The sequence below is a fragment of the Lagenorhynchus albirostris genome, chromosome 1 (assembly GCF_949774975.1).
Source record: "Lagenorhynchus albirostris chromosome 1, mLagAlb1.1, whole genome shotgun sequence".
NCBI classification, from domain to species: domain Eukaryota; kingdom Metazoa; phylum Chordata; class Mammalia; order Artiodactyla; family Delphinidae; genus Lagenorhynchus; species Lagenorhynchus albirostris.
Genome location: NC_083095.1, coordinates 134,961,092 through 134,982,247, shown reverse-complemented (window position 1 = coordinate 134,982,247; position 21,156 = coordinate 134,961,092). Strand labels below are relative to the sequence as shown.

Genomic DNA, 21,156 nt, shown 5'->3' with positions numbered 1-21,156 from the left:
GTTTTCATGAAGGGTAAAATTTTTACTATTGAGAATAATACCAATTAGTAAAGATATCTTTTCTGAGTGCTTAGTAATAAGTAATATTTGTTTCTTGCTCATCACTGAAATTCGGCATCGTTACCCCCAAAGATTTAAAAATTTCTGAAAGGATTTTTATTGTTGTTAATCATCTTTTTAGGTTTTGACAAAGCCAAACTCAAGTCAATGGAAACATACCTTAAAGCTGTGAAATTGTTTCGAAATGACCAGGATAATTCAAGAGAACCTGAGTATTCCCAGGTATATACACAATAACCCACCTAATAGTAGTTAAGACTGTAAATTCTGGAGCCTGACCACCTGGGTTTGAATCCCACCTCTAAGACTTACCAGCTATACAACCTGGGCACTTTTTTAACCTTTTTGCCTCAGTTTCCTCATCTCTGAAATATGAAGATAATATCTACCTCATAGGATTCTTAAGAGGTTAAGTACAAATTCATTATGACAGTTTCAAGCACATAGTAAGTCCTCAATAAATGATAGCTGTTATTATTTAACAAGGTAATGTTATTTGTGACCCAACTCTGATTTTATTCATTAATTTTACATAGATTTATATTACAGTAAATTTTGTGACATTTTATCAAGTCTCAATTTTTAGTACTTAAAATATAAAATTGACTCGATTTATCAGTCTAATTTTTTTCTATTTTAGGATAAGAATACTATAATCTACTCCCCAAATATCAATTTTGATGATGTCTGCACCTGGTTAATGTCTATACTTTGTAAAAAATCCACCGTTATGAAGGGGATATACAGTTATGTGATCTTAAATGTTAAAGATATTTTTACAGTCTAAGTAAATATTTCTTATCTTTTGGAAATTTATATTGAAGTAGGTAGAATTCACTTTCAGGAAAGTTGTAATAGAATTCACTTTCAGGAAAGTTGTAATAAAATTCACTTTCTAGAAGTGTGTCAGGGATCTAAATCAACTTGGTGTTATCATTGGTATGGTTAACTGTTAAGCTCTTTTTTCTTGGGAAATCCATTTTCTCACCCAGCTTTATTTTTCCTCATAGCTTGTATCCCTGCCTGATACCTATCAATTTGTATAATTATTTGCCTGTCTTTCCCTCACTAGAATGAATACAAGTAGGCTCCATGAGGACAGGAACTTCACCTGCTTTGTTTGGCACTCTGTCCCCAGCTCCTAGAAGAGTGCGTGGCACATAGTGGATGTTCAGTAACATGTTAGGTGAATAAGTGAATACATATAGTATATTGAGTGCCATATAGAACCCATAGGAATTGAATTTGTGTGACGTTCTGGGCAAATCTTCTAACTTCTCTGATTATTTTCTGGTCCCTTTCAGCACCATTTATCAAATCTAGTGCTCTGTCCACATTTTTTTTAAAAAGGGAAAGAATAAGAACAATTAAATGGAAACATTTTGGTGGTATAATGAAATGGAATAAATGTGCCTATTAAAAACCTGACCAGATAGATAAGAAATAAAACTAAAATTCACCAGGATGTTGATTTCAAGAGAAACTAATACATACACAGACTAGGATCACCTGGATCCATGAAATAAAAGTGTAGGAAAAGCAGGTGCTTCAGTTGTGCTCAACCAGAATAAACAGGGCTGTTAAATAATGATGAAAGCCGTAGTGAAAAAAATTTGTTTGAATTGATTATACACAAATAAAATGTACATAGGGAAATGGTAGAAATACCAGAAGAAATTAATAGAAACCTAGCTGGGAGGTGGAATTTTTATAAAATATGATTTTTTTTAAACCAAGGAATAAAAGCATGGTCTGCAGGGGCCTGGCTAGCTAAACTAGAACCAGGAGTAGAAAAACCCTTTTCTGCTGTGTCCCCCAAGCACCCTCTATTGACCAGACTTAACATCGTACAAGCTGAGAAAGGAGAAATGTTTACTGAGCCCACCTCTGTTATCACAGAGCAGGCAAAGAAGGATGAATTTGGAGCTCAGAAGCAATAAACTTAGCTGGCACAGGCATCTACTTTATCATCAGGCATGTGTGAAGACAGCGTTATCTTTGTGGGAAAAAACCATTTGGGGGAAAAAAATTTTATATAGACTGTATGGTTGGTGTTGTGCTAGTTTGCATACTGGTCTGCTAGTCTTTTAGCAAATTTTTATATATTATGTTTCATAAATTAAATGGAGTTGTTTTAAAATATTTCTTGGGAGTGTATATCACCATTAAAACAAATTGCATTAAAACAAATGTGAGCATATTCATTCTGCATCAGAAAGTAGTACTCATGTTGGAATCTGTACTTACGAATTCTAATTACTTTTCTCCCTCTTTTCTCTCATTTCCTAGGTGATCCAGATTAATCTGAATTCAATAGTTCCATCTGTCAGTGGTCCAAAAAGACCTCAAGATAGAGTTGCTTTGACAGATATGAAAAGTGATTTCCAAGCTTGCTTAAATGAAAAGGTAGATTACCTTATTTGTCAATACACTTTGTGCTAAGTAAGTAGTGAAGAACTAGCAGGATGACCCATGAACTCAATCAACTTCTGTATTTTTATATGTTATTGGCACACACCAGCAGCCCCCTCCTTTGCCTCTGTCCAAAGTGCAAGTCAGACATTTCATGAGCTTGTTCCCAGATCCACTGTGAGGACCAGAGGTTGATTGGGTATATATAAATAAAAATTTAAAGTTAAAAATAGAGTTTCTCGGTCATGATAGCCTCATTTCAAGTTGAATAGGTACATGTGGCTGTGGCTCTTGTATTGGACAGCATAACTATTGAATATTTACATCATCACAGAAAATTCTGTTGGGCAGCACTGCTCTAGACTTTTGTGATTTCCCAGACTAGAACAAAACCACTACACTGTTGTGATTACTCTCTTAAAGTCTGGTAAATTAACTAAATACCAAGTGACCTCTTTGACTTTCAGGGTTTGTACTTCCCGTCTTGAGAATCATGGCTTCAATCTTGTCACTTTTTCTATTCTGAGAACTAGTAGCTGGCTTTTCAGAGCCTTTCTTTTTATAATTTCTTTTTTCTTTTTTTTTGAGGAAAATGTCAAACTTCTACAGGAATAAAGTAGTGTAATGAATTCCTGTGTCCCTCACTTGAACAATTACTAACTCATAACCCATCTTGCTTCATCTGTTCTACATACATATAGACACACAGGATCATTTTGAAGCAAATGTTCAAGGACATTTTTAACAGAAAATGTTTGTACCATCTCTTGAGAATTACTGTTAAGTAGGAATGAATAAAGAACAGCAAAGCCAAATAAGATCTGGATCATGAGTAGTTGGCTGGACTCAGTAGATAAAAGCTTAGGAACACCACCAGACTCCTGTCATGATTATTCAAATTCATGCTTCAGCTGAATTATAACTACTGAATGACATGGAACTTCAGCATCACTCACAAATAGTCAGAACTTATCAAAAGTCAAGGGTCTGCCATATTTTCTACCAGTCTTTTTTTCTATACATATCCAGAATATTTAGTTTATATTTATGTGCAAATTTGTATAGGTTGGATTTAAAGGCTTCCAAATTGCAGCTGAAAAGCAAAATGATATCGTCTCTATTCATTATGAAGGAAGTGAATATAAGCTGTCTCACGGATCTGTGGTCATTGCCGCCGTTATCAGTTGTACCAATAATTGCAATCCATCTGTCATGCTCGCTGCAGGTAGGTTGTGGTTTATAGCCATACATTTTCTGTTATATTCACATTCTGTTTCTTAGATTATGCATGAGTATTGATGCCTGTGTTTGATATTGAGAACCTGAGTTTTTAATTAGGTTTTAAGGAGCCTAAGTTTGACTTATGTTATTAATTTTGTTTTTATTACAAAGAAGGTGAATTTTTAAAATTATATCATGTATCTATGAGCTTTAGGTTGTATCTGTTTTTTCTGTCAATTTAGAAGTATAGTTAATTAGCAGATCTTTTGATCTACTAGACATTTACCATAGCAGTGTATTAGATTCAGTTGAGACACAAAGGAAGTAAAAGATTATTGACAAGGAATATAAATGAAATCAATTGTATGTACATGGAGCAATTCATTAATCATATAAAATCAAGTATAATAAATGTTAAATTGCTATTAGTTCATTACGATTATAGCATTTAAAATGGTTCATTTAATGATATGTGTTATATGTGTACATGATGTTATTATATACCCTTTTCCATTTGTGTGCATGATGCCATGATATCAGATGGTATATTAATAATTTATAATGTAAAAGCTAGTATATCTACCACAATTTTTTATTTGTTTTAAATGAAACAAATCAGTAGAATAAAGTGAACAAAATAATACAGTAAATGTGTGAATTTTAGACTTTTACCCTAACCTGTATTGGAGATGACCTGTAAAATAAACCATAAACCCTTTCTTACTTCCTACTTTAATATGAGGGAAAGAGGGAGAGAAACATTGCCATAATAAATTATTGTTTATTTACTGTTGCAGGTCTTTTGGCTAAAAAAGCTGTTGAAGCTGGTCTGCATGTTAAACCTTATATAAGAACAAGTTTATCTCCAGGCAGTGGGATGGTTACACATTACCTCAGTTCAAGTGGAGTATTACCATATCTTAGTAAGCTCGGGTAAGTGATGGTTACCACTCTTTATATTGACATTGGTATTCAGCAGTGATTGAAACTACTTGTTAGGACCTTTCATATACAAAAAGAAGATAGAAAAAAACGCTTTAGTTCTACTTGTTGCCTTGCCATTACCACAAAATCTTTGAGGCCGTTTCACTCAGCAGACATTTACTAGGCATATTCAATGAGCAGCAAGGCATTGTGTTGGCTACAAAGAAGTAGGAGATGTGATCTCTAATTTAAAGATGGAAACACAAGACAAACAAGTAAAACCAAGTAACAGTGACAGACAGGTAAGGGATGGTACCAAGTACTGCATAATTTGCATGAGTCATGTAGATCATCAGTTTTCAGAACAGAGTAAGATATAGGTTGCATTATTAACTGAATAAATTGTCTTAATTGAGGTTTTGTGAGATTATTATATCCATTAAGCATAGGTTAAGTTGTCGCTGAACTTTGGAGAAAATAACTTATATTGTTTATGTACTCAAAAAAAAAATTGATGCTAGCTGTGTTTTCACTGTGTATTTTGGAACATAGTGTCTTACGTAAATCAATTCTTTTGCAAAACTGCCAAGTTTTAGGTTTTTTTCTTTGTTTGGAAGAGCAGCTGAAAGTAATTTTGAGGATTATACCTGTAATTTTTAAGTTATATCATCTTGGAGTTTTTGTCAGGAGCTTTTCTTGGGTTTAGTTGGTTGAGAATTAAAAGATTACTCCTATCAGAGTACCCAATTACAGTGCCTCTTTGGGGGCCTTTGGTCGGATTGTTGCAGCCAGGTCCTCTTGATATTTGACAGTTTAAACCCCTTTGGAGGACAGTATAATATCGATTTTTTGAATGGTCATGTTATATTCCTAGCGAGTAGTATCTGAAGAATTTTCTTGCGTAGTTTGATAAGTTTTGTGTCAGATTTAGTTAACCAAATTTAACTAGGGAGTGTCCTAAGTATCAGGGCTCTTCAGAGGTTTGCATTCAGTACAGATAGCCTGGCTGAGGGTCAGACTTGATTGCTCAAAAGCTGTGAAATGAACATGTTGATGAAGGTTCCTGTGTCGTGAATATTCTCTTCAGCAATCTTACTACAGTGATGGAAATGAAAGATAAGACTTGTCCTTTCTTTACAAATGTTGTGATTTTCTGTCCAATCACATTTATTTTTTGAAATGCAGATTTGAAATAGTTGGCTATGGATGTTCAACATGTGTGGGAAATACAGCACCCTTATCAGAAGCAGTTTTAAATGCAGTAAAACAGGTAAACTGTGTGGATCAGTAAGACATCCAAATGGTTTTTCCTAACTGTATTTCACTATTATCAAAAATGTATATTAATGTATTTATATTTCTGTAGTCCTTGCATCTCTTGGGAAGAGTAACCTATCAATCATAAAATGATTCTTTGAAGTCATTTTTAGAACCTTGAACTAACTCCTTAATAGTGCAGGAATTATTTTAGTTTATTTACAGTATTGATAGTTCTGTACCTAATAATTGGAAATAATGCTTTTGGTTATCATGCCCTCAGAAGTGTAATATTTGAGATTTCTTACATGTGATTATCCAAATTTGTACCATCTCTTGAATTGAATATATTCATTTGTGTTTTTTGTTTTTTCAGGGTGATTTGGTTACTTGTGGAGTTTTATCTGGAAATAAAAATTTTGAAGGTCGTCTTTGTGATTGTGTTCGTGCCAATTACCTTGCCTCTCCACCCTTAGTGGTAGCTTATGCCATAGCAGGCACAGTGAATATAGATTTCCAGACGGAGCCTTTAGGTATCTTTTCCTTTATATGTATACATATATACCTGCACACACTTTTTTCCCCAAAAGTTGTACTTTTGAAATGTTTCCTAGACCGTTCATTTATTGAATTATTTCAGAAAATCTTATCACGATGCATTATTAATTTTTGATTCATATGAAGAATATATAATGTGCAAGTAATTAGTTCTTTCAGCTGCTTACACCTGAAGCACTCTTGTTGAATAATATACTTGGTTTCTGTGATGTGTCTTTGAAAAGATGTGAACATTTTGAGGGAGTTACTTTTTATATTAAATTTCATATGAAAAATTTTTAACCAGGTACTGACCCTACTGGCAGGAATATTTACCTACATGATATTTGGCCTAGTCGAGAAGAAGTTCATCAGATAGAGGAAGAACATGTTGTATTATCCATGTTTAAAGCATTAAAAGAGAAGACAGAGGTAAGACTCTCATTTGTTTCTTAAAAGGTTTAATAAAGTGGCAGTGTTTCTTTATTTCATGTATCTTTCTGAATAGAATCAAAATTAAAATTTGATTCTAAATTTTGATTCTAAATTTGTTGGGAAACCCAACAAATATTTATTGAGACCCTAGTATGTGCCAGGCACTCTTCTAGCTGTTTGGAATATATCAGTGAAGAAAACACAAAGTTCTCAAGGGGAGAGGCAGATAGTAAACTGTAGACAGAATAATTAGGTAAATTACACAATATGTTAAAAAGTAATGAGTGCTGTAGAAAATTACAGAACCAAAGGGTAAAGAGAACCAATTGTGTAAAATTTGGGGAGTAGATTGCAGTTTTATATAGGATAGTTGAAAACATGGTATTTGAGCAAAGTTTTGAAGGAGGTGAACAAGTTAGTCATATATGTGAACAAAGAACAGGGCTCGGATTCCCTGGTGGCACAGTGGTTGAGAGTCCGCCTGCCGATGCAGGGGACACAGGTTCGTGCCCTGGTCTGGGAAGATCCCACATGCCGCGGAGCCTGCGCGTCCAGAGCCTGTGCTCCGCAACGGGAGAAGCCACAACAGTGAGAGGCCCGCATACCGCAAAAAAAAAAAAAAAAAAAAAAAAAAAAGAACAGGGCTTACCAGGTAGAGGGACCAGTGTAAAGGCCTTAAGGAGGGAACCGTAATGAAGGCAGTGTGACTAGAACATAGGAAGTAAGAAGGATCGTGGTAGAAAATGATGTCCAGATTACATAGGGAATTTTAGGCCATTATTAAAATTTAATCTTTTACTCTGAAGTGAGATGGGGAGCCATTGGAAGGTGTGGAACAGGAGTGTCATAATCAAAAAGATTACACTGTCTTTGGAATTGAAACTATATTGGGGCAAGAGGGTTGGGTAATAAGGATAGAGTCAGGAGGACCTATTGTATGTAGTAGTCCAAAGTAAAAAATGGTAATAGCATGGAACATTTGGGGTAGCAGTGGAGGTGGTGAGTAATGGTGAGATTTTGAACATAGTTTGAAGGCAGGACTAATAATACAGTGATGTAGGACAAATATGTTGGGGAAAAAAAGGTTTTCTCCATGATAATATTCTTAAATATTAAAAGTATACCCCAAAACACGCTTAATGTTTTAAGTTAAGCAACATGTTTAGATCTTTCTAAATTCTTTAGCTTTTCTGGGTTTCTGTAAAGTCGTTCACATTCAGTTTGTATTGAAACTTAACTCTTAGGGCATTCCTGAAAATCTGGTGTGCTGGAATTCGATGAGCAAATTTTATCAGTTCAGTCCAAAAATGTCATAATTTTATAGAATGCAGTATTTTAGCTTTCTTTCCAAATGGATGAGGCCTATTTTCTTTTTTTAATTCTAACCTAAGTACTATGTTAATTTCCTCATTTTCATAAACCTCTTTTTCTGACTCCATTTTATCTCTCTTTTGGTTTATCAACCAAAACCATATTCACAGATGGGAAATAAACGGTGGAATTCTTTAGAAGTACCAGATTCAGTTTTGTTTCCATGGGATTTAAAGTCTACTTATATCAGATGTCCTTCATTTTTTGATAAGCTTGTAAGTACTTTTTTACTATTTGATACTTAAAAAATTGTTTGAAGTTTTAAAAACCTAATGAAGAGTTACATGCCTTCAACATTTTTTACCTTTTAGACCAAAGAGCCAGTTGCACTCCAGCCTATTGAAAATGCCCATGTCTTATTATATCTGGGAGACTCTGTCACGACAGATCATATATCACCTGCTGGAAGCATTGCTAGGAGTAGTCCTGCTGCTAAGTATTTGACAAACAGAGGGTATGTGTACATGGTTATAGGCTGTTTTTGTTTTATCTTTCTCATTAATTAAGAGGCTTTTACTGGTCATGTTCCTTTATCCAGTAAATTACATGCTATCATGGGTGTCTGATTGTCTATGTATTTGACCTAAGCAATAACTGGGATACCTGTTGTACCTGCTTTTGCTTGTAACTTTAGAAATTGAAATTACTATTTTAAATTGAGCCCTTGTCCATTAAGTAAACAACTAATTGGAAACAGGAGTTCTCTTTTTCAGTGCTACTTTGTTGAAAAGTCAGATTGGTTTGACCTACCAAATAAAGCCTGATGGTTCTAACCATCTTCCAGTGTTGGACTGCACAATTTAAATGTGTGTATTTTGGGCTATAAAATGTACTTGCGTGAGGCTAGGCTTGATCTGTATCAAATCAAAAGACAATGAATTTCTGCTTCTCGAGTGTAAAATTTCACAAGAATAATAAATGTGAATGTGAAGGAGATCATTTACATAGGCTATATAAATCCAAAACTAGAAAGATTTTGTTTCATTTCTGTGTGATTAATAACATAGAGTTGCTCGGTTATCAAAGAACTGTTTTAACACCAGAGACAAAATTTTGCTAAAGGTAGAATTTGTGGTATTGCTGCCTGATTAGCTTTTTGATGCTTGAGCTATGCAAATGATAAGACTTTTCATTGAAATATCTTACAAAAATCAGTGCTACCTAGCTTTGTTTGACATGTAATACTGCATAGCTCTTACTATAATCTCATTAGTGCTATTGTGAAATCTGTGTTTGAATTTATTTTCTAGTTAATTGTAGTTTGGTGGGAATTAAAACACTTTTTGGTAGAAATTGCTAATAGCAACTCCATTTGGTGTAATTTGATGAAGATAAATGAGTTTGTTTTACACACGGCTTTTGTTCATAGTGGTGAGAAATAAAATAAGTTTTATTTCTCCCAAATATTTTTTAAAAGGTGATTTCCATCTTGGTCGTAATTGTGACAAAGATTCCAACCCCCTCCCAAAGAAAAAGCCACCACTTCTCTCAAATACACAATTTTTATATTTATTGTAATTGCTGATATGGATTTCTTAGCACAGTTAATACCGTAGTTTTCGTCAGTTAAAAATTTTATTTTTAAAGACACTCAAACCCCTCACCATCTCCATCCTGAAGTACAGTGTTTAAATGTACATCCTGAGATAAGATGTTTAAATTAGAAGAATATTTGTTGTCTTTACATAAAAGACCAAATTAGAGACTGATGGAAGTTGGTTGTTGATTGTTGAGATGCTTATGCTCAGTTTTCTCTTGTCCCTAAAAGGTCATTTATATAGTAACCAATCCAGTAGCAATGAATACCCATAGCACACAGATAATGGTGTCTAAATACCAATTCTTAGGACAAGCAACCAATTTGTCTTAGGGAAATGGTTGATTCCAGGTTTGGCCCTGGAAAATATACAAGATGATTCTAGATGTCTTATACCAAAAGCAAAGGAGCTATAGAGACTACCAAAGAGTGTCTTAATTCCCACCAAACTACAATTAACTTCCAGGCTTTCTGTCAAAAGGTCTCAGGAGCCAACTTGAATCTGTCACTGCTCAAAGATGGGACATGTTGAGCGTCAATAAAGAATATAACTGGAATGGGTTGAAACATAATGAATGTGTTTAAATCCATGAGTTCATAATAATACTAAAAGAGAAAAATTAAAAACTCCAAGTTACCTTTGGAAGATGATGGGAAACCATCTCATTATTTAACAATAAAGTCTTTTCTGTATGGGATGTATTTCATTATAACCAAATCATTGATGAAGGAAAGTTTGTCTTCATAGAAGTTTTCCAGCTAAAAAATGAAGAAGGAATAAGAGAAATAGAGTATCATCATTTTGCAGTCCCTAGTGTAGTCTAGACAATGATGATCAATCACTGGTAGCATTCCAGAAAGAGAAAACTGGGTATCATGTGCTCCTGATGGAAGTACGACCTATGCAGCATTGTTGCAAAAATTAAAAACCCAAACCTTGTCAAGTCACTAGATTTGACATCTGGTTAACAAGAAATACAGGAGGGAGAACAACATATGAAATGATACTGTGGAGATGCAGTCAGCACGGTCTAGATATAGGAAACTACACTACAAATGACCTAATTTCTTTAGATAAAGTATAAGAGGGGACAAAATAGGAGAGGGAACATATAGATTAAAAAAGACTTGAGATCAACTGGATGAATTTATAAACCATATTTGGACCTGACTGGAGCAAACCAACAACTAAAAAAGTAATAAGAAAACCAGGGACATTTGAATATTGACTGGCTAGCTGGTATTAAGAAGTTCGGAGGGTTTTGTTTGTAACAAGGTAGTATTTTTAAGTCCATATCTTTTAGAGAAACATACTGAAATGTATACAGTTAAAATATGATATCTGAGTTTTCTTCAGAACAGTCTAATGGAGGATGATTATAGAAGAAACAAAGATTCCATGAATTGATTATTGTAGAGTAGTGATAGGCACCTGGGCATTCACTGTTCTGTTTTCTCTACTTTTGTGCATGCTTGAAATTTTCCATAATAAAAAAGTGTTTATGAGTAAGTTTTACAATTTAATAATGTGATTATTTTCCATCTAAAATAAAAACTAACTTTCATAACTTTGTTGCAGCCTTACCCCTCGTGAATTCAACTCTTACGGAGCCCGAAGAGGTAATGATGCTGTGATGACAAGAGGCACTTTCGCAAATATCAAGCTTTTTAATAAGTTCATTGGAAAACCAGCTCCCAAAACAGTTCATTTTCCATCAGGACAGACGGTAAGGATGTATACAGAGTATTTAGGCAGTTGCTAACTAGATCAAAATTTGTATTAAAATTTCTTATGTTTGTTTTAATCTACAGCTAGATGTATTTGAGGCTGCAGAGCTGTACCAGAAGGAAGGTATCCCACTGATTATTTTAGCAGGGAAGAAATATGGTTCAGGAAATTCAAGAGATTGGGCTGCCAAAGGACCATACTTGCTGGTATTGATTCTTAAATTTTATCTTAAACTTCAAAGAGTTTTAAATATTCCCTTTTGTCAGTAACATCCTGTCAAAGTTCATTTTGTTCACTTAGACTTTGTATGCCTACTTGGATCTCATCTGTGGGTGTTTTTAAGTGACCTTATATAATACGTTGTACTAATCTAGTTGCATTTTAATACTCTGAATTTAATTAAAATTACATCAGTCTTACTTGTGAAAATAAATGTGGTAGAGGGAAAGGATATTCTGTCTTAAATTATTGCTTTATAATAATAATTATTTATACCCATTGGTAGTTTTACTTGCCCCCTTTTCATTTAATTTTCTATGATTTGCTCCATCAAAGGTTAACGACTCAGAGATAGTGGGCCACATTTTACTTTTATCTTTTTCCTAATAGGTGATATTGGTCCCTGGCTGTCTGCTAGGAAGACATTTCTGTTGAAACTGTTTCCTTGTTGAAGAGCAAATAGGGAATCTGTTGGAGAGAATAGTCCTGTGACGTGTGCTCTCTGCCATTTCATACTCATACTGTGCTTCTCTTTACAATTGTAGTTGTTGAAGAGGCTGGTCAAAATACAGCCCTCACAGCTATCATAATCATACAAACGTCATTTGTTTTGAATCTTTAATTCCCCTCCCCCTTAAAATGTAAATACTCTAAGGAGTTGTGGGAATAAGTCTAATTCTTTTGTCTTTGTAAGATAATAATTTTAAGTACCAACATACTTCAGAGATACTCCAGTTTCGGTTCTTCACCACTGCAAGAAAGTGATTATCACAATAAAGCGAGCTGCACAAGTTTTTTCGTTTCCCAGTGCATATAAAAAGTTATGTTTACACTGTACTGTAGTCTATTAAGTGTGCAACAGCATATTTAAAAAAAATTATACACACTTTAATTAAAAAATACTTCATTGCTAAAAAATGCTAACCATCATCTGAGCCTTCAGCAAGTCGTATAGTAACATCAAAGATCACTTGTCACAGATGGGCTTCCCTGGTGGCGCAGTGTTTGAGAGTCTGCCTGCCAATGCAGGGGACACGGGTTCGTGCCCCGGTCCGGGAAGATCCCACATGCCGTGGAGCGGCTGGGCCCGTGAGCCATGACCGCTGAGCTTGCGCATCCGGAGCCTGTGCTCTGCAATGGGAGAGGCCACAGCAGTGAGAGGCCCACGTACCGCAAAAAAAAAAGATCACTTGTCACAGATCACCATAACAAATAAAATAATAATGAAAACATTTGAAATATTACAAGAATTACCAAAATGTGACACACACATGAAGTGAGCAAATGCTGTTGGAAAAATGGAACCTGTAGACTTGCTTGACACAGAATTGCCAAAAAACTTCAATTTGTTAAAAAACACAGTAGCTGCAAAGCTCAATAAAAACAAGGTATGTCTATATCGTGAATATTAATTATAGGTATAGGTTCCCATTTTTTCCTCAAGTTTTTTTAGCTCTTTTTGTTTTGTTGTTGTGGGCTTTCCTCATATAGCTGTTGATCCTTGGCTGTCCATTCAGTTAGACATTAAAAATCTGATCACAAGCTGTAGTTGTGAGCTGCGTTTTGTTAGTGGGCCTTACTAATGATAAGCTACCTTTTTCATTGAGATAGCCCTATATGTTAGTATCTGTAAATATTTTCTCTGGGCCATTCAGTGAGACCCATTGAAGTAACAGACTTACTCCCCCCATTTCTGATAGTGTTCTCACCCAGACTTCCCGTGAGCCTAGTGTTCCTCTTCAGTCTAGAGCATCCATCCTCTATAGGGTGATGGCACTCCCAAGGGGTGCAACAAAATCTTAACTCTTCTTATGTATGAAGTATACATAGACATATACATATATAAACAGATACACAGTATATTTGTGACATTAAATTTGGGGGGGTGGTGGGCAATGAGGAGGAAGATGTGATTAGAAGGGAAATGTCTAAAACTCCTTAGGAGGATAATAATGAAAAATAGTAGAGAAACATGGGTCTTTAGCTGATTTTGTTCGGAGAATAGCGTCCTCTCTTGTGTGGGAACTGAGCTGGAGATCTTACTGCTTTTTATAGACTTCTAACTACTATCCCAGTGTTCTGAGAACCTCATGCCTCTGAGTCTCAAGCCTTTTCTAGGTTCTTTGTTGCAAATTGACTCAAATCTTACTGGTATCACCCTAGTTTCAGTTTATCAGTTTGTAGTTTCAACATTGTCTGCTAAGTCAGTTACCTGTCTCTGTTTTCTATATATTTATAGAATTTGCACATCCTCTTCCCTTTGTTGCTATGGGTTTACACTTCTTTATTCTTTTATTTTAGTGGCAATTTAAAAGGGAGTTTTGATGAACACATATGTTAGATCTACCATAATTAAACAGAAATCCTCCTGAGCCCTTTTTGAGTTTAAAGCAGCCGCCCCCAATTATAGAGAGCGCTTACTATATGGTAGGCACTGGCAGTACTTAACCCTGGAGTGGCCGAGGGGCAGTTAGGAGTTAAGGAGCTACTTAGAGAAAAATAACCTATAAAAGATTTCTTTAAATACTTTGATATAACATTGACCTTTAGTATGGGGTGTTGGGTTTAAAGTTTTTACAGAAAAGCCAAAAGTAGAATTTTTTTCCTTTTAAAATACTCAGTAAAGCAACTTTCAGAGATGAATGGAGGAAATAAAATGCATGTTTGTTACAGGGTGTGAAAGCTGTTTTGGCTGAAAGTTATGAAAAAATTCACAAAGATCATTTGATTGGAATTGGCATAGCTCCACTTCAGTTCCTTCCAGGAGAAAATGCAGATTCTTTGGGCCTCTCTGGCAGAGAAACATTTTCTTTAACATTTCCTGAAGAACTGTCTCCTGGAGTTACATTAAATATAAAGGTATATCTAAAATTCTCAAATATATGATTGTGTACTATATATTTAAATAGATGGTTGTAAATTGAGTAAGAAACAATTACTGTAAATTGCATCCTAATGTCAGTTAGTGAACAAGTTGTAGTTTGAGAAGGCTCTGTTTTCTCTGTACTTAAACCGATGTTAATATAGTTGATGTTCTCTGAGGAAAAGTAGAAAACACTGTATACTTAGTCCAGAAGGAAGACATGGACTTCCAATTACACACGTTAACTTCCTTTTCCTCGTTATCAGCTCTCTCTGTCCTGATCTAATTTTATCCCAGGCACATACACCACTTTAGGAGAAGCCAAAATTGAGTGTTCAGGGTTAGAGTAACACAGACTTTACAACCAAGAAGAAAGGAAAAGGTAGCAATATTATATGCAATGAATATTTAACATAAAATGACCATGAGTAACAACTTCCCTAATTAGTAAGTCAAAATCTAAATCATTTGATTTAATGTTTTAGGTGATGCAATACTTGTTATTTAGAATTAGGGACTAAAATAACATGTTTTTCTACTTAGGTGTGAAGCCTATGGTTTGGTATCTTAGGTGTTTTCAAGCAGGAGAAATGTTTCTCAGACAGAATATGAGTATAGTCATTGAATATGAAGACAGATGGTCTTAACCACTAAGTAAAACTTTGTAGATTTTACCACTCATGTGAGATGTTTTTGTTTGTTTAAAGACAAGCACTGGAAAAGTATTCAGCGTGATTGCTTCCTTTGAAAATGATGTGGAAATAACATTGTTCAAACATGGAGGATTATTAAACTTTGTGGCACGAAAATTCTCATAGTATCTACTCACCATGGATACCTTTCATAACTGGTAACTGCAAACAAAGCCTTTTGTGCTGGACCCAGGAATCCTTACCATGGAGCTGCAGGTAGTCCCAGTATGCTCACTTATCTCATCCATGGATGTAAATGATTATGAATCAACGTAGTGACTGAAATGAAATCTTCTTGATTTTAAATAATATACGAATGGTGCTATTAACATTGCTAAAATCAGCGTGTGAAGTGTGTTGTGGAAGAGGCCTGTAAGTATGGGGGGATATTTTATCAGACCATTTTGTAAATAAAGGCAGAATTTGAACTTGTGTTAAAGATTCTTATATGAGTAACCTTCCTGAAGTCTTTCGTTTAGTTTTGCACCTATAAAACTGTATACTACTGTTTGTTGGTTTAAGAGAAGCAGATTGAAATATAACAAGCCAGATAACTTTAAAATTGTGGAAGGTGAAATCTGATTTATAAGTGGATTTTCAGATATATTCGTTCCTTTTCAGAATTGAGTTGCACATAGTTGTCATTCTTAGTTTGTAATATAAGCCAGGGTTATCCTAAGTCTCAGTCTAACTGCAAGGGATAGAACCTGCCCCATACACAATCATTCTGTCCAATCCAGCCAAGGTTTCCTCCACATCAGAAGGTGGACTGTTACAGAATACAATTGATTGCGTAGCACCATGTATTGGCAGTGAAAATATGTATCACATATGCAGCCCTTAATTTTTCAGTAATTTGCTGCTGTGACCCTGGCAAGCCTCAGATGGCATTATATCAATTGGATTATTTTGCTCACTCTGTGTGATACTGTAACTTCCTATAACCTAATATTTTAGCTATCATTAACTAAAATTCCACACTCATTTATGGTTGCTAAAGAGAACTTTAATCATTGAACGCTAACATGATTTCCTCTAGATTTTAAAATTATCCACCCTAAATTATATGGTTGCTCAACCCTAAACAGTTTTTAAATGTTGGTTACTTCTTAATTATTTAAATCGATTTCCTGTCATTTTGAATCATTTTACCTGGGAAGCATGATACTATTAATTATGTATGCTTTTGCTAACCGTCAGGATAAAACACTTAAGTTATTGCTGTCTGAATACTGTATTTTCTCTATTTGCATGTCTATTTATCACATCAAATGTTATGTCAACAAGAAGTTTGTCAACTTTTAAGAAAAAGGTTGGATAATTAATTCCAAAAAGTCCTATACCTTTTTTTTTAATTAAGAAATTAAACTTAGCAGGCAGAAGGTTAATTGTAGTGATTTTTTTTCCCACATGGAGATCATCATATGACCTAGTTAAGTTACTGCAATTCAGAATTAGCTCACATTGCACAGAATAAAGAATTGTTTTAAGCTAAAATGCTGAAATTACCAAACCAGTGGGTAAAGACCACTGAGAACTTTGCACATAATCAAATCATACAATCTTTTGAAAATATTCTGCAAATATGTGTTTAGACAATTAGGTGGACTAGAGTTTGGCAAAATGATTTCCCTTTTATTTAAATTTTTTATAAATATTTTCTTTGATACTTTAAAATCACGTGTTCTTGATATTTTATAATGCTGTGTATTTGTCAGTGCATATGTTTTTAATTTACATGAAAACATGAATTAGGGATGGAGAATTTACAAGTTGAACATTAAAATATCTGTTACAGGCTTTGAAGAAATGATAATCCAGATTGTTACGTGTGGGGAAAACATCTGTTTCATTTTTAAGCCATACTATAATATAATATGTAACCTACGGGCAGAGGCCTGGGCATCATCATAAACAGCACATCTAGGAGATGAAAAGATGATAAAGCTAGCCAGCTGTGAATTAAGCATTTAAATTTCCAGTCTACCTAGTCCAGTAATAATACAAGCAGATCTTGTATTTCAGGAATAAAATCAAGGTTCTCTTAATCTCTTGCTTATATACAATGAACCAAAAAGCTTGGTAAGCAATGGCTATCAATTTGTGAGGAGAGTCATGGATGTGTGTCCCAAAGCATACCTATATTTCTGCCTCCAGCCAAATTCTGTGTTTGCAAAAATGTGGCCCCTGTTGGTTTTTATTGTTTTACTTATCTCCTTTGTTGAATATATCTGGATAATTTGGTGTTCTAAAAAGAATACACAAATATTGTGGCAGGAAGTATAATAGGCCCCTTAGAGAAGCAAATTAGTGTTGTGAATTTAAAAGTACAATTTCAAAGGTCATTATCAACAGCAGCAGTTTTGTTATATTTTAAGAAACATTATGCTACATACCATTGCCATATTTCATGCCTTTGGGTTGCTAATCACTGAAAATGTCATCCAGTCACTGAATTGCCATTAGTATACCTAAAAAGTTTCCAAGATGACAGTTGTTACTTCCTGTTTTATCTCCAAGCTGACATTTGAATGAGAGGTATTAGACTCCCTTTAGCTAAATTGCTCAGTTTTTCACTGGGAATCAAACTTCAGTGGTACTAAAGGACAAAAAGTACAGCTAAGACCTAAATCAGAATTCTAGTTGTTTGCATATATGGTAACAGTGTTGTGTGCATTTGCCTTCTCAGTGTTGAGTGAGAGGATGAGGAGAAATTATTTGACATTTTTCTGTGGTTGAATTAAAAGACACCTTTCTTTTGCCTTTAGGTTTAGGAGAAAGTGCTAAGATACTGGATGTTGACCCTATCTTAGTTTGATTTGGAGTTATAAAAGAGAGGGGAAGGAGGTGGACTTAGTCTTCTTTAGTGACTTTTCCCCTAAAGTGTGATAGTGCTGATGTTTCTATCAGTTTTACACATAGTATGTAATTATGAAACCATATATCTCACTTAAGTAAATATAAATCATTGTCTATTATTTAAAGCCAACAAAACAGTATAACAGTTTTAAGTTCAATAATTTTAAGTATTGTATAGAAATATATTGGAGGCAAAGTTCAGTTGATGACAATTGTGTATATGTTACTGATGCTGTAAATTATTTTTAATAAAGAAAATTGTATTATCACATATTTGACTCTTGTTATAAAATATTTTGTGGTAATTGAAAAATAAAATATAACTTAAAAAGAAATAGGATACCATCCAGAAATTTCTCTTCAAACATGTTAGTTAAATGTTCAGACATTAGTTATTCCCAATATAACTGCCAAAATGAGAATGAAAACCAAGATAAAGTTTGCAGTAGGAATAGCCTCGAGGAAACAATAAGTAAAGTTGAACTTGATTCAAGGGTTGTTCCAGCTGGTACTTAGATTCATGGAATAACATTTTTAGAGTTGAAAAGACTAATCTCTCACCCAAAGCAGGATCCCTTGTCTAAATAACATCTAACTGGGTGACCTTTTCTTGAATATTCAAGAGATGGGAGACTGTGCTAGGCAACCCATTCTGATGAATAAGTTGGACCCTCCAGAAGTTGCCCTGAACATAACCTCCATACTCTAGATCTTTTTTTATGGAGGTAATTTATGTTAAAGTGAACATTTAGGACTGAATTCGTCTCATGCTACAAAGTTGTGTATTACAGGAGGAAAGGGCCTTTTCTTGATGGATGCAGGATGGAGGGGCTATGTTTTCATGAGCCTCTATGCTTTAGGACCAGCTGGTGGTGTCACTTCCTCCTTCCACTGGCTATTCATCAGCGCTCTCTTGAAGCAAGTCATCTAGAGCCGGGAGCCAGGGCCATGAGCCTCTAAAGTAATGTTTTGTAAGTATGGTCAGCTGCCCACTGATCTAAAAATATCTGCCCTTTCTCCCACTCTTAATAGCAACCTAAATGAGTAATTGAAATCTACTAAAATTTGGTATTCATAAACTAAAATTAGTACATTATTAGTTTTCTAAGGATTCCAATTCAGTATCCTAAGACATTTGCTTTACAATATCAACACAGACACATGGTGATAGTTTGAATATTTGAATATCCAGAGTTTTCAAGGAAGCCTAGTGCAACACCAGTGTTGCGTTTTCTTAGTTTATGGTTTTCACTTGATGCCACTTTTGCTTTTTAATTATAAGTTTAGCTTCAGCTTGTTTTAATTTGATATGAGTTGTTTGGCTGGTAAGTTTTCCAAAACATCAGATTATACAGCTTGTGTTTAGTATACAAAAAGGGAACATTTATTGCAGAAGCAGATGTAATCCCCACAGAATTTGCTTGTGTAATGACAATTGTGTTGTCTCTGTGAATTTTGTGTTTACATGATGATGGCACTGAATTTTTAGCCTTTTAAACAACCTGCAATATATAGTTGTATCATAAAACTAGTGGGCTATTATGTTTTATAGGATGTTTTATAATATAAAATCATATCTATAATCTCACTCTTCAGATTGTTCATTTTGTTTCACTCCAATTTTTGATCACTAAACTCTTTGAGAGCCAATACCTAAGTGTCCTAGTGGCCAGGTGGAGAAGGAAAAAACTTGTTAATACAACAGTGACATGACATTTCTTGTCTATCAGATTGGTGGAACTTTTTCCATTATCACGGTATCCAATATTGGCATTACTGAGGAAAAACATGATTTGGTAGCATGTATTAAGAGCCTTAGAAATGTTCATTCTCTTAGACCCAGTAATATGACTGAGCAGTGTATCTTAAACAGTAACCAGATCAATAGAGGTGGAATAGTGAGAGGGTGGAGAGAATTCAGGACCTGCCTGAGGGAAGAGAATGCAGAGGGGCCTAACAAGGCCATTGGGAGTCAGGTTCTGGTTACAGATAATCCAAATCAAAGTTTGTCTTTGACACCCTAAAGGAATGAGACATCAAGAATGCCGCCCTGGGGCTGTAAAAAAAGCCCTGCTACTTGGAAATTAGAAGTGAAGCAGATAAGAAGCATATCTAAAGGGAGAAAAGAGGTGATCTCTCAATAGGTGGTTGACAGCGGTTTGGGAAACCACCAAGTCAATCAATCAAGGTCACTCTAACCAGAGTGTGCTGTATCCTGGGGGGGGGGGCGGGGGCACAGGGGGAGAGGGAGATGTGCATGGACAAAAACAGACCAAGTTGCAGACATGAGTGATGTCTAGAACTCTCCTCCATTAGAGAGAGTGCTCTGTACTATCAGGTTCTGCTTGGTTGCAGACGTATATCAAACTGGCTATCAGAGCCAGATGACCTTGACAATTAAGGTCACCCAACCAGCCTGGCTGTTATGATTCCCAAGGCAGCCTCCTGATAATCATGTGGTTCTACACTTCCCTGCATAGGGAGAATACACTGATTGAACTACCTAAATAAGGATTCTGATCCAATTACCAGTTCTCAGTGTAAATGAATCACTTATCACACCAGACCTGAACTGTGGTCACCTCAGCCCCCGGGATGACCTGTTAGGACGGCCTTCAGGCTTCCTTTACATCTTGAGAATAGAAAACTCGGCACTGTGCAAGAGCTTGAACTAGAAGTTGGGTGACCAGGTCTGGTTGAGGCTCTGTGCCCTCTAGACTTCAGTTTCCCCATCAATACAAGGAACGTGTGGACATAACTGATAAATTAGACGATTTCACATTCTAACATTCCAGTATCCCGGGAGAACCAGGTCCTGTGCAGAACGCTGCCCGGTCAAACTCCCAGGTCCTCCGAGCTGAACTCTTGATGTTTTGGGGGACAGCATGGGTTTGAGGCCACCTCGGCCACGCTTGCGAAGCCTCTGGGATACGTGTTTCCAGCAGGAGGGAAGGGAGGGCGAGGAGAGAAAAACGAGGACGCGAATTCTACCCAGACAACTAGAATCCTGGGATAAGGCCAAGAAGCCTCCACAGCTACG

General features: G+C 35.4%; 1 protein-coding gene across 1 annotated transcript in view; it reads left to right on the top strand.

Annotated features, from left to right (window-relative positions):
• The window catches only part of IREB2 (iron responsive element binding protein 2), a 46,426-nt gene extending 30,741 nt beyond the window's left edge, over window positions 1-15,685 (top strand). Inside the window, exons 10-22 of the mRNA XM_060155064.1 lie at window positions 182-282; window positions 2,350-2,466; window positions 3,538-3,697; window positions 4,491-4,626; window positions 5,803-5,887; window positions 6,251-6,407; window positions 6,719-6,843; window positions 8,328-8,432; window positions 8,529-8,671; window positions 11,334-11,481; window positions 11,567-11,689; window positions 14,376-14,561; window positions 15,273-15,685. Coding sequence (XP_060011047.1) covers window positions 182-282; window positions 2,350-2,466; window positions 3,538-3,697; window positions 4,491-4,626; window positions 5,803-5,887; window positions 6,251-6,407; window positions 6,719-6,843; window positions 8,328-8,432; window positions 8,529-8,671; window positions 11,334-11,481; window positions 11,567-11,689; window positions 14,376-14,561; window positions 15,273-15,383 — 1,697 coding nt within the window. The 3' untranslated portion in view covers window positions 15,384-15,685. The remainder of the gene's footprint in view (window positions 1-181; window positions 283-2,349; window positions 2,467-3,537; window positions 3,698-4,490; window positions 4,627-5,802; window positions 5,888-6,250; window positions 6,408-6,718; window positions 6,844-8,327; window positions 8,433-8,528; window positions 8,672-11,333; window positions 11,482-11,566; window positions 11,690-14,375; window positions 14,562-15,272) is intronic.
• The last annotated feature ends 5,471 nt before the right edge of the window (window positions 15,686-21,156 follow it).